This window comes from Leucopleurus acutus, assembly GCF_964270905.1.
Source record: "Leucopleurus acutus genome assembly, chromosome: 16".
In the NCBI taxonomy this organism is placed as follows: Eukaryota; Metazoa; Chordata; class Mammalia; order Artiodactyla; family Delphinidae; genus Leucopleurus; species Leucopleurus acutus.
In genome coordinates, this window is record NC_139158.1 from 35,741,643 (window position 1) to 35,753,759 (window position 12,117).

The 12,117-nt window shown below is 43.4% G+C and overlaps 1 protein-coding gene across 2 annotated transcripts in view; it reads left to right on the forward strand.

The window, feature by feature from the left end:
- CREBBP (CREB binding lysine acetyltransferase) overlaps nt 1–12,117 on the forward strand; it is a 131,207-nt gene that overhangs the window by 92,929 nt on the left and 26,161 nt on the right. The window contains exons 12-18 of one of the 2 annotated variants that reach the window (XM_082857255.1): nt 298–422; nt 1,038–1,226; nt 2,641–3,057; nt 4,897–5,076; nt 6,079–6,268; nt 10,541–10,659; nt 11,499–11,738. In XM_082857255.1, the coding sequence (XP_082713381.1) occupies nt 298–422; nt 1,038–1,226; nt 2,641–3,057; nt 4,897–5,076; nt 6,079–6,268; nt 10,541–10,659; nt 11,499–11,738 (1,460 nt within the window). The remainder of the gene's footprint in view (nt 1–297; nt 423–1,037; nt 1,227–2,640; nt 3,058–4,896; nt 5,077–6,078; nt 6,269–10,540; nt 10,660–11,498; nt 11,739–12,117) is intronic. The other variant, XM_082857256.1, reaches the window with a different exon arrangement.

Sequence of the window (12,117 nt, forward strand, 5' to 3'; positions counted from 1 at the left end):
CGCTGCCCCGGCCTTGCGTACTCATGGCTTACCTGACTTTCTGCCTTCCTGTGCTCATGCTGCCCTGCCACCCACCCCATCCTATCACCCTCACCACCACTACCTTGGTGCCATCTTCTCTGGATATGAACAGTCTATTATTTAGCCATCTTTTCTGATTAACTGAGTGCTTTCCTTTCAGTTGTATATGTTGTGTGTGTGTTCCATCTTATTTGGCTTAGAGTTTTATTTGGTGAGTTGTCATTCTGTTTTCCTGTGAGTGATTTTCCTAATGAACCGTTGTGGGTACATTTACAGGGATGAATTCATTTAACCCAATATCCTTGGGGAATGTACAGTTGCCACAAGCTCCCATGGGACCTCGCGCATCGTCCCCCATGAATCACTCTGTCCCGATGAACAGCATGGGCTCCGTTCCAGGGGTAAGTGCTTTTTCTATTTGCCTCAGCTGTGCTGAGAAGGCCTTGCTCGAATAAGGAAAATTCTCTCAGGAAACTTGTAGGTCGTCTGGAAATCCTGTGGTACTTGTTCCTTTGGATTTGGCTTATGCTTTATTTCCTTCATATTTCTCTTTCTCTCTCTCTCTTTCTCTCTCTGTCCTTATTACTACAAGAATTATTTGACCTTACTTATTTTTATTGAAATGACAAATCATAGGCACCTGTGACTTTGTTGGAAGATGGGGTTGGCAGCCTCAGATATGTGGCTGAGAGGGACTTGTCAGTGTCTGTTGACTGTCAGAACTTCCTCTCCTGCGGCTGCCTTCTAAACGCTTCAGAGAACTCATAAAAGGCATATTTTGAACTTTAAACTATAGCATACTATTGGTTTCTATTCAGAGGGCAGTGTGAAGCTGGCTTATTAGAGACCTTGCCTGAAAAGCATGCAGAGTGCCTGGGAGCCAGAAGGTCTTAGTGAGTGGTGGGTCCCTTCCTGCAAGGGAGGAGGATTTGAAGATTTCTGTCTCTTCTAGTTTATCTTGAAGACTCAGGCCCTTGAAGCCCTCTGAACTCTCAGTAATGCTTATTGTCTTTTAGATGGCCATTTCTCCTTCCCGAATGCCTCAGCCTCCAAACATGATGGGTACACACGCCAACAACATGATGGCCCAGGCGCCTGCCCAGAACCAGTTCCTGCCACAGAACCAGTTCCCGTCCTCCAGCGGGGCACTGAACGTGAACAGCGTGGGCATGGGGCAGCCAGCGGCCCAGGCCAGCGTGTCACAGGTACTGTTCATGTTGGGGCTGTGAGCCACCTACAGTGATGTAGCCCCAGCTTCCCACTGACCTCAGCATGTCCTAGTTCACAGAAATTAGAATTCTAGACAAAACATTTCATGTGCTAGCATCTCTTGATTTTTTTTTTCCCCTGTTCTGTTCTGTTATTTTTACCTTGTTTGGAATTAGTCATACCATCTTGGGGTGAACTTCATACAAAAGTGGAATGGATTATGGTTTTTTGGTCTGTGTGCTTTTGTTTTGGTTTTAGGGTTTTTAGTTGTCATTTTCTTGGTTTTTGTTTGTGCATTGTAAATTCTGAGTTTCACGTGTGATCCTGAGAGACACTGGATTTTAAAGAAGGAGTGAGGAAAGGTCCCATGAGTTCACTCTTAATGATTTGGTCTTTGTATCTTGTTGTCTGTCTGTCTGAACTGCCCAGGTGAAGTCCGACTAACTGGATCATTTGAGTAGTTCTCTTCTTATTGAATGTGTTTTTAATTATTCAGTCTAATGCTGGTGAGAACTATTTTCCATTCATTTTACTGCCTTTCCCCTCTTTTGTTAATTGCTAGAGTACACCAGATTGCTGCTGTATACAAATGTACATGTGTTTTTAAAACAGGCCAAGTCTTCCCCCAAAAGATAAAATACATTATTTAATTTTTTAACATGAAGTAACATTGAATAAAAGGCAGTGACTACATTAGATTCACTCACTAAATACTTATTAATTAATTCTTAATTTCCATAAATTTCGTTGCTCCAGACAGGGGCTATCAGGTTTGTCCTGTAAATATTTTCAGCTTGGTGGGCCATGGGCTCTTTGTTTGAACTGCTCTGCTCCACTGTTGTGGCGCAAAGGCAACGGTAGACATGCGCATTCACATATGAGTGAATGGGCGAAGCTGCCTGCCAGTAAAACTTTATTGACAGAAACCAGTAGCTAGCTGGATTTGGCCATGGACTCTACATAGTTTGCAGATCCCTGCTCTAGACCAGTGATTCAGAATAGATTTTTAATTGGTCCACAAATAATTCTGAAACATGTCCCTAGTTGAGAACCACTGTACTGAAACATTTCAGTGTTTCCATAACTCATTTTTTAAAAAAAGACAAATACCTTTTCCAGTGGTCTAAGCTGTGGGTGGATATTATGGAGCACGAAGCTAGTAAGTGGAGTGTATATGTGTTTGTTTAAGCCAGAGATTTCCACACTTTTGTAAATCAAAGCATGAGAAACAAGTACACATTACTATAAGTGTGCAGATCGATGACGTTTTACAAATGGAACCTTCCCGTGCAGTCAGCAGACCTCATCAAGAAACCATGATTAGATTTTCATACATTTAAGTCTTTGAAGTCTATTGCCACATTTTCAAATGGGGGAAATAATTTTAACATACTCTGTTCCATCTGTTAGGGACAGGTGCCTGGTGCTGCTCTTCCTAACCCTCTGAACATGCTTGGGCCCCAGGCCAGCCAGCTGCCTTGCCCACCAGTGACACAGTCACCGTTACACCAGACTCCACCTCCTGCTTCCACGGCCGCAGGCATGCCGTCTCTTCAGCATCCGGCGGCACCTGGGATGACTCCTCCCCAGCCAGCAGCTCCCACCCAGCCATCAACTCCTGTGTCGTCTTCCGGGCAGACTCCCACCCCGACTCCCGGCTCAGTGCCCAGTGCCAGCCAAACCCAGAGCACCCCTACAGTCCAGGCGGCAGCCCAGGCCCAGGTGACCCCACAGCCTCAGACCCCAGTCCAGCCTCCGTCCGTGGCCACCCCTCAGTCGTCACAGCAGCAGCCGACACCTGTGCACACCCAGCCTCCTGGCACACCGGTGAGCCCCTCGGCCTGTCGTCTTCTGGCCAAGACTCTTAGATGAGAACTTGCCCATAAAAAAAAAATTCTGTCATGAAGTCACTGCAAGTCTTGGTGCGGTTGCAAAAAGTATCTGTTTTGTTTACAGCATTGGCTCCAAAGGCTGTTAGGCAGGACATGACTTATGATTATCTTCCCCAATTAAATCAGATTTTAGAAATCAACAACTAAAAGAACTCATACATGGGTCCTCCGTAGAATTTTTTTTTTTTTTTTTGCGGTACGCGGGCCTCTCACTGTTGTGGCCTCTCCCGTTGTGGTGCCCAGGCTTCAGACGCACAGTCTCAGCATCCATGGCTCACAGGCCCAGCAGCTCCGCGGCATGTGGGATCGTCCCAGACCAGGGCACGAACCTGTGTCCCCTGCATCGGCAGGTGGACTGTCAACCACTGCGCCACCAGGGAAGCCCCTCCGTAAAACTTTTTAGCTGTCTGTCCATAGGAGCAGTACGACCCCATTATCTGTTCTAGATTGACGTCTTCTGAGTTTTAGTAGTGATGAGGATTTGGTAAACAAGTCAAGTTCCTAGTTGTATGTACTTTGACCTTACCTATCAGCCTTGTTTTCCAGCTGGAAGCCCTTTCTTTTTCATGACAAAATGGCATGCTCAGGTTAACACTTCTGTGGCTTAGATTTACCCATTCTTCCTGGGAGGTGAAGGTGGCAGGGTCACACCACGTCCTGTGTCCCATGTCCCATGCTCTGCTGGCAGCACCCAGTCCTGCTCTCCTAGACTGGGCTGTCGCCACTGACACAGGGGCCTGAGGCTGCTTCTGCTCACCTCCACATTCTTCTCCCAGTTCTCACCAGAATCTTAGTGTCTGTTTTCTTATCAGTCTAACTTAAAAACCTTCTTCCCCCTGAAATACATTATCTTTTATTTGTGGGGACTGAGGGTATTTATTTATAAAATGTCAAAATTAACCCCAACATAAACCCCAAGATGACATTACTGTTTGTATTTCTCCAAAGGGAGTGTGCTTATTGATCCTTACTTTATATTTCTTATCTCTAAGTAAGATCCCTTTGTAATTTTATGTTTTCTTTTGTTTGTTTACTTAAAACTCCATTGGGTAAATCTATGAAAATTTAGAATTCTTTCTGGGATTCCTTTTTTTTTTTTTTTTTTTGCTGTACGTGGGCCTCTCACCGTTGTGGCCTCTCCCGTTGCGGAGCACAGGCTCTGGACGCGCAGGCTCAGCGGCCATGGCTCACGGGCCCAGCCACTCTGTGGCATATGGGATCTTCCCGGACCAGGGCAAGAACTCGTGTCTCCTGCATCAGCAGGCAGATTCCCAACCACTGCGCCACCAGGGAAGCCCTGGGATTCCTTCTCTTAATGTTTGTTTACTCCTCCACCACTGTTCCTATAATTAACAGGCTAGTTATACATTCTTATTCCATATAGGTACTTTATTCCCCTTTCTACAGCATATATACTTATATATTTATTATTCAGCGTTTACCATAACCATTAATGTCATTGGAAGGAATTAAATTTAAAATAGGAGGTTCTGTGACTTAGGTAGAAAATTCCCAGAAAATAATTTTCTGTTAAAAGGTAGGAAACTCTGTTCTTCCATCTCTGCATTGTTGGCAAGAAGTCAGTTGTGTTTCTGCCTGATTCTGATTTCTCTGGAACTCCTATTTTAACGCTTATTCTTCAGTTCTCTCAAATAGAGGTGCCTATTAGATTAGTATTGAGAAAGATTAACACGAAACTGTGTGTTGAGTGAGCATCAGGGTTTAAGATCATTTATATTGTTTACAGAGATAAATGATTTTGGTTTCTCCACAGCTTTCCCAGGCAGCAGCCAGCATTGATAACAGGGTCCCCACTCCATCCTCAGTGGCCAGCGCCGAAACCAACTCCCAGCAGCCAGGACCCGATGTACCAATGCTGGAAATGAAGGCTGAGGTCAAGACTGAGGACACTGAGCCCGATGCCAGTGAACCCAAGGCAGAGCCTGGGGCTGCGGTAGGTGCCATTCCTGGGAGTGAATAGATGTACTGCGCACAGAGGCATCACTGAGGTGTCCTCGTGGGAGGCACAAGGCGTCCACCGTGGATGTCCCTGCTCTGTTTCAGTATCCTATTCGATTGTGGTTCAAGTTGGAAAGAGATTAAAAACAGATTGGTTATTTATTTTTAGATATGAGATATGGGTTTATTTTATTTTGCCAGAAGTGAAGAGCACTGGCTTGTATTTTAAATGTTTAAATCATCCAGCAACTTTTTCATTGCCATCCTTCATTCATTTATAATTCTGCAGAGTTAGACTGCACAAGAGGTGTGTTCTTTTACTAATTAACCTGTAGCAGAAGTTGGAAACTGACAGACCGTGGGCTGAATCCAGCCTATAAATGTGTTTTGTTTGGCCCACACAATTATTTTTAAAATGGGAAATTACAAATAAAACTCTAGATTTCTGGCTTTTCTTGAAAAATGAGAAGCTCTGCCAGCACTGTGCTTCCGTTCCTGTAGGGCAGCAGTCTAGGTAGGAGCACCAGCTGTGGCTCTTAGATGGGTCGTGAGCTCTCTAGTTTGCCAGAGTGTCCACTGCTCCCCGCGGCCTCACACAACAGCTCCTGCTGCTGTCATTAGCTTCGCCTGCCTGGCCCCCTGAGCAGTTGAATTTCTGATCCTTCCCACAATTTTCAAGGCACTTCTTGTTCCAAACTAGAAATATATGTAAAACTATTGGGCAGTTAATTGGTGTATACAATGTGTATACAAGTTTTTTAAGCACTCTAGCATGTAAAAATTTTTAGGACTGTAATGCACTGGTGCTGTACTGAAGTGACTCAACAGGCACTCCACCCCTTCTTGTGGGAGAGAAAAGGAATGATCAATGCAGCTCTGACTTGGGAAAGGTTTTAACAAGCCCATAGAGATTTTTAAGAGCCTTCCAATAAGGCTGAGTTAGAATAAAGGTCTTTCATATTCATATATCATTGTCTGTAATTTTGTTTTTCTCAAGATCATGGAGGAGGACTTACAAGGATCTTCTCAAGTTAAAGAAGAAACAGACACAACAGAGCAGAAGTCGGAACCAATGGAAGTGGATGAAAAGAAACCTGAAGTGAAAGTCGAAGCTAAAGAGGAAGAAGAGAGTAGCACCAACGGGACAGCCTCACAGTCCACTTCTCCTTCTCAGCCTCGCAAAAAAAGTAGGTCATGTTCTCGTAAACTTACCGGATGGTGCTGCTTTTCCATTGTGTTGGGATTGCATTCTGTGGATTAAAAGCTAAAGCAGAAAAAGAATTCCATCTCTTCTTTTATCCTTCTTGCCTGCCATTGTGCAAGTTTTAGAAATGGTGACAGTGAGCTGAACTCCAGGATGTGAGCCCACAGGGGTCTGTGGTAGGAACGAGAAGCGACCAGGGCTCTGAGGGGCAGCCCATGAGCCGCCTGTCTGGGGTGGTGCTGGCTTTACTCGGCATGCCGTGGACAACCACTGATGGACTCCAGCAGGAAGATGACCGGAAGCTTGATGTTAGGGAAATTATCACTATGGCAACCCTATGCACTGAAGTTTGTAGGTTTCTGCTGATACAGATAGGAAACTAAGTGCCCAAAGTCAGGGGGTGGGAGAGTAGAACCCACTGACTAGTGCAGCAGGAAGAGGGAGGGCGGCAGGTAAGTGAAGATACTTTGGGTTCTGAAATAAGCAGGATGAGCCAGGCTCACGGTGGAAGTTGGATAGAATGTACTTGAGATGTGTCCAAAGTACGGAGGTAAGGGTGTCAGCAAATTGTCAGGTGACCGTTAGGAATGTGAGATGGGGCTCAGGTAGTTGAGGGCTGCAGGTGATCCAGTTAGGAAAGACGGCAGAAAAGTGTTAGAAAGGCTGATACTGTATAGTTTTGCTGCTGGAAGAGACCCTGGAGATCATAGAGGACAGCAGGCCTTAAGTTTTTGGTCTCAGACCTCTTTATACTCCTAAAAGTCGAGGATCCCAGAGAAGTTTTTGTTTGTATGGATCATCTATCACTATTTACTCTATTAGATGTCTTTTTTAATATTTATTTAAAAATAAATCTGTTACATGGCACCCATAAATAACACATTTTAATTAAAAATAACTTCCAAAACAGAAATAGTTGGAGTGATGACATTGTGTTTTACAATTTTGTTACTCGGAGAGTTAAGTGAACACAGCTGGATTTTCATATCTGCCTCTGCCTTTGCTGTTGTATTCTGTTGTTTGGTTGAAGTACATGAAGAGAATCCAGACCCACTCAGGTTAGTAGTTAATAAAGAGAAGAGTATTTTAGTAGCCTTTTCAGGTCATTGTGAATATTCTTTTTTGATACTACACCAAAACTCAACAAGTAGAAGTTTCTTAAAGGCTAGTTGCAGTGGGAAATCTGAATCCATAGCCCTGAATTTCTCATACTCTGTGGCGTTAGAATCCATCGTCCATCTTGTACTTTGAATGGATCTTTTGCCATTGCATGATTTTTTTTGTAACACTATCCTCTGGTCATCTGGGACTTTGGCTCACTGAGTTATGCTCATCTTCCAAATGTTGACATGCTTTATTATGTGATATTTTTTAAAATCACATTTATTAATATCACTGTGAGTCTCTTCAGAAAGTCGTGTAAACTTTGACAAGCTGTCGAGCTCACGTGTCATGATACAGGTTTTTCAAAATTCTAATTTTTGATGCAAGTCAAAATTTTATCATTGGTAACAAATAGCGTCAGTTGTCCTGGAAGTAACTATAACTGGCATACTTCGTTCATTTTTGAGCAAATGTCTGTCACATACCCAGATCTGAGTAACTGTAGCTTGTCTATCAGCCATTCTTTCTAGTTTTGTGTGTTTCATGAAGAAAAGCAGTTACTTCAGCTCTCAACTCAACACTTACACAAGTGCTCTCTCTCAAGACAACCACTGCATGCAGCAGAAGTGCTTTATGACAGCTTCCCAATTTGTCGTACAGAATAAAAGACGTGTAGCCAAGGGCCGAGATTTAATATAAGTAAGAATTTTGACTCGTTCATCAAGGACACTTGTAAGTGCAGATGACGTTTTTTCCTGTGTATGCACAGCAGCAGCAAAGAACGGGGCGACCACGAAGTCGAGTTTGGAGCTGCAGCCTGGTCATGCTGCAGTGCTAGTGATTTTATTCACTGTTGTTTTTGCCCAGTCTGTGTGAATGTCAGCACACAGTGCAAAAGGCAAATGATAACTTAGTGTTATCATGAAAATTGTTTTATATTATGGAAATGGATTTCACAGACCCCTAGAAAAGGCCTAGGGCAGTGCTAGATGGAAATGTTGTATATCTGCACTCTCTTGTTATGGCAGTCACCAGCCACATGTGGCTCCTAAGTACTTAACATGTGACAAGTGTGCCTGAGGAAGTGAATTTTTAATTTTATTTAATATTAATTCATTTTGATTCAAGTAGCCACATATGGCTGGTGGCTACCATATTAGACTGCATGAGGGTCCCTAAGGTATCCATGGGCCATGGTTTGGGGACTGCTGATGTGGTCCCCACCTGATTGTCCTGAGAAGGTTTTGAGCCAGAGAGGTGGAGTGACTTGCTCATAGCACACCACACTAATCAGTGGCAGAGAACTTGTTTCAAATACAGCTTCTGACTGCTACTTCCACTCATTTGGAGTCTTACTACATCAGTGTGGTTGTTAAAGACAGGAGTTTGAAAATGACTTCTCCTTGGCATAGGTATTAAATGTTTAGTGAATGAGTGAACGGTCATCCAGAGTGAGATACACGTAAGGCCATGTTAGTTTTGATCAGCACTGGGAGACGAGATGGTCTGGAGCAGGGCATCAGAAGACTGTCTAGGGCCACCAGGTAGTGCATCTTTTAGGCTTTGTGTGTCATAAGGTTTCTGTTGCAGCTGCTGAGCCCTGCCTTGTGGTGCGAAAGCAGCCATGGACACCTGCACAACAAGGACGGTTGTGTTCTAAAAAAGCTTTATTTTGTCAGACTAAAAAGTGATTTTGTGTAATTCACGTATCATAAAATAGCATTCTTTTTTTCCCTAACCATTAAAAACCTTAAAAACCATTGTTAGCTCCCAGGCCCGTACAAAGGCAGGCAGCTGGCCAGATTTGGCCTGTGGGTCGTGGTTTGCGACCCCTGGTCTAGAAGAATAAAAAAGCTATTGATTAACGAATTGTCTTCTTATAAAGAGTTATTCAAAGAAAACCAAACACTGCTTCTTCATCTCTGTAAAAACAGACTGGAAGAAAAAGGGTTAGATGAAGGCAGGATTTGTTTGTGTTTCACAAGGCTCCACAGGGCATATCTGCTCCCTAGACCAGGCCTTTGCACCTGCATGGGAGTGTCTACACTGGCTGTCTCCCATGCTTGCTGACCGCCATGTGTCCTGGAGCGCAGGAGGCCGTTTCCTCAGGAGGTCAGTCAGGATACCTGGGTATTGCCTGGCTCTGATGTCAATAAAGTTTCTGGAAACTTCTCAGCCAGTGTTTTCATCTCTCGATATACTCAATGCATACCACTTCCCAACGGGAACTTTAGGTTTTTATGGTATTTTAGTCTGATTTATAAATTACAATTTGTTATGTATCTGTTGTAGAAAATTTTTTCAAAATTCAAAAAACCACAAAGTGGAAACTTCACATCACTTAGAACCTAAGTCATCAGAACATCTTTGCAGTGTTTGCCTCTGCTAATTTTTCTGTGGGCAGGAGCGTATGTGAGCGAGGGGGTGTGTGACACTCAGTGTCACCTTCACAGGCATGTTTCCCATGTCCTTAGAACTCACGAGGGGTTTGTATGAGTGACTGTCCTGAATGTATTTGGCAGCCAGTGCTTGTTCTTACACTGGTGACAACAGAAGGCATCGTAGGAAATGGGTGGGCCAAGAGGTTGGAGACATGGGCACTAGTACATGTGCAAGGGGACAGTACACAGTACAGAACTTCTGGGGAAAATAAGAGAGCTACTTATTTTTGTGGCTCTCTTACTGTATACATTTATTTGTGAGGTTGTAATACAAAACCATTCCTCTCAGGTGGTTTGAGTTTACTTCAGCCAAGGACACAAACGTTTCCTCAGGCGAGGAAAAGCCCCTTCCTGTGAAAATGGCTCTGTACCCACCCATTTGATCAATGAGGCAGATTAGAAAGTTAGCTTCGTTTTTTCTGTTCCAACCAAGTTTTGGCACTGGAAATCTTTTTGTTGAACAAGCAAACTTCTCAGTGTGGTATTTTTGCCTCATGATGTGGATGCAGTTTTTAAAAACTAGTGTGACTGTGTTTTCAGAATCCCTGAATCGTAGCTTTAGAATGTCCGTGGACTCCTGGAAGCTTCACGGCTGGGAGGGAAATGATTCAGGCCTTCTCAGAAGTAGCCAGGCTTCCATTTGAAAAGTGACAGAGGAAGAGTCTGGGTGCCTTGTCAATAGCATCGTTTCCTGTGCTTTTTAACTGCAGTCTTTAAGCCGGAGGAGTTGCGCCAGGCTCTGATGCCAACCCTAGAAGCGCTGTATCGACAGGATCCAGAGTCCCTACCTTTTCGGCAGCCTGTAGATCCCCAGCTCCTAGGAATTCCAGTAAGTTGATATCATAAAAACATTATAACTTTACCACTGTAATTCATGAGTATCCATGATACTCATTTTATCTCTTAAAATTGGGTAAAATAAGAATTTTTTCCCTAACGTAAAAAAATATTTTCTGTCAAAACAATAATACACCTTTGTCTTACTGACTGAAATGTGTGTTTCCCCCCTGTTCCGTTAAGCCCCAGGGTCCATGGAAGGGGTGCAGTGAGATGGGGGGAGCACACCCTGGGGCGCACAGCCTCTGTAGCCTTGCTTTATATTTGGGTAAGACTTTGTATTCAGGAATGGATTTAAATAATTGGTGAACATTACTTATAAAACACATGGGCCTCTCACTTTGAAACCCTGGGTGCTCTTGCAAAGGCCATGGTGACCCAACAGATTCTGTTTAGCAGTATTACTATTTTTGCTTTTGTGTTTGTGTTTGTCTTGGAATTTCATTTTGGTTGCTAGGACCAAGAATGAATCTCTAGAAAAACATATTGTCTGATAAATATGTTCACCATTTTAATTTGGTGGATCAAAATCTTATTTTTAAAATCTGACATTATAAGATGTTTTATTAAATAAGTTTTTTAATATTATTTTTTCTTTAACTTTGCTTTTGAAATAATTTGATCACACTTGAAAATATTAATTACAATTTTAGATAATAAAATCAGAGGAAGATCAGAAGTTGTTTTCTTTTCAAGTCCCATTTTTCACTATTAGAAATGGAAGTTATACTGGTACTTTCTTCAATTTTATTTTAAGATAAAGCTGCCAAATAAGATGGGCATTTGGAATTTGGGGGGGATATGCTAGACTGAGACCGTTTTGTCTTTCAGGATTATTTTGACATTGTGAAGAATCCCATGGACCTTTCCACCATCAAGCGGAAGCTGGATACAGGGCAGTACCAGGAACCCTGGCAGTATGTGGATGACGTCTGGCTCATGTTCAACAATGCCTGGCTCTACAATCGGAAGACATCCCGGGTCTATAAGTTCTGCAGTAAGCTCGCAGAGGTCTTTGAGCAAGAAATTGACCCTGTTATGCAATCCCTTGGATATTGCTGTGGACGCAAGGTACAGTTGAAACTTTTTCTGGAAAATGAACTACCCTTGTTAATACAGCCAAAAAGGGTATTATGATGATATGATAAACTCAGTATTTTGGCCACACCTGTGTACTGAGAAGGACCCAGATGGATTCTGGTCTCTTGTAAAACAGTTAATTGTCTGAAGCTAGAGGTGCTTATGGGGGAAGGCCTTGGATTAAGCATTCCTGGCTGCCCCAGTGTCCATTCATCTATCTGTAACAAATGTCTCTCAGACACTAGGGACTTCCCTGGTGGCGCAGCGGTTAAGAGTCCGCCTGTCAGTGCAGGGAACACAGGTTCGAGCCCTGGTCTGGGAAGATCCCACATGCTGCAGAGCAATTATGCTCGTGCACCACAACTACTGA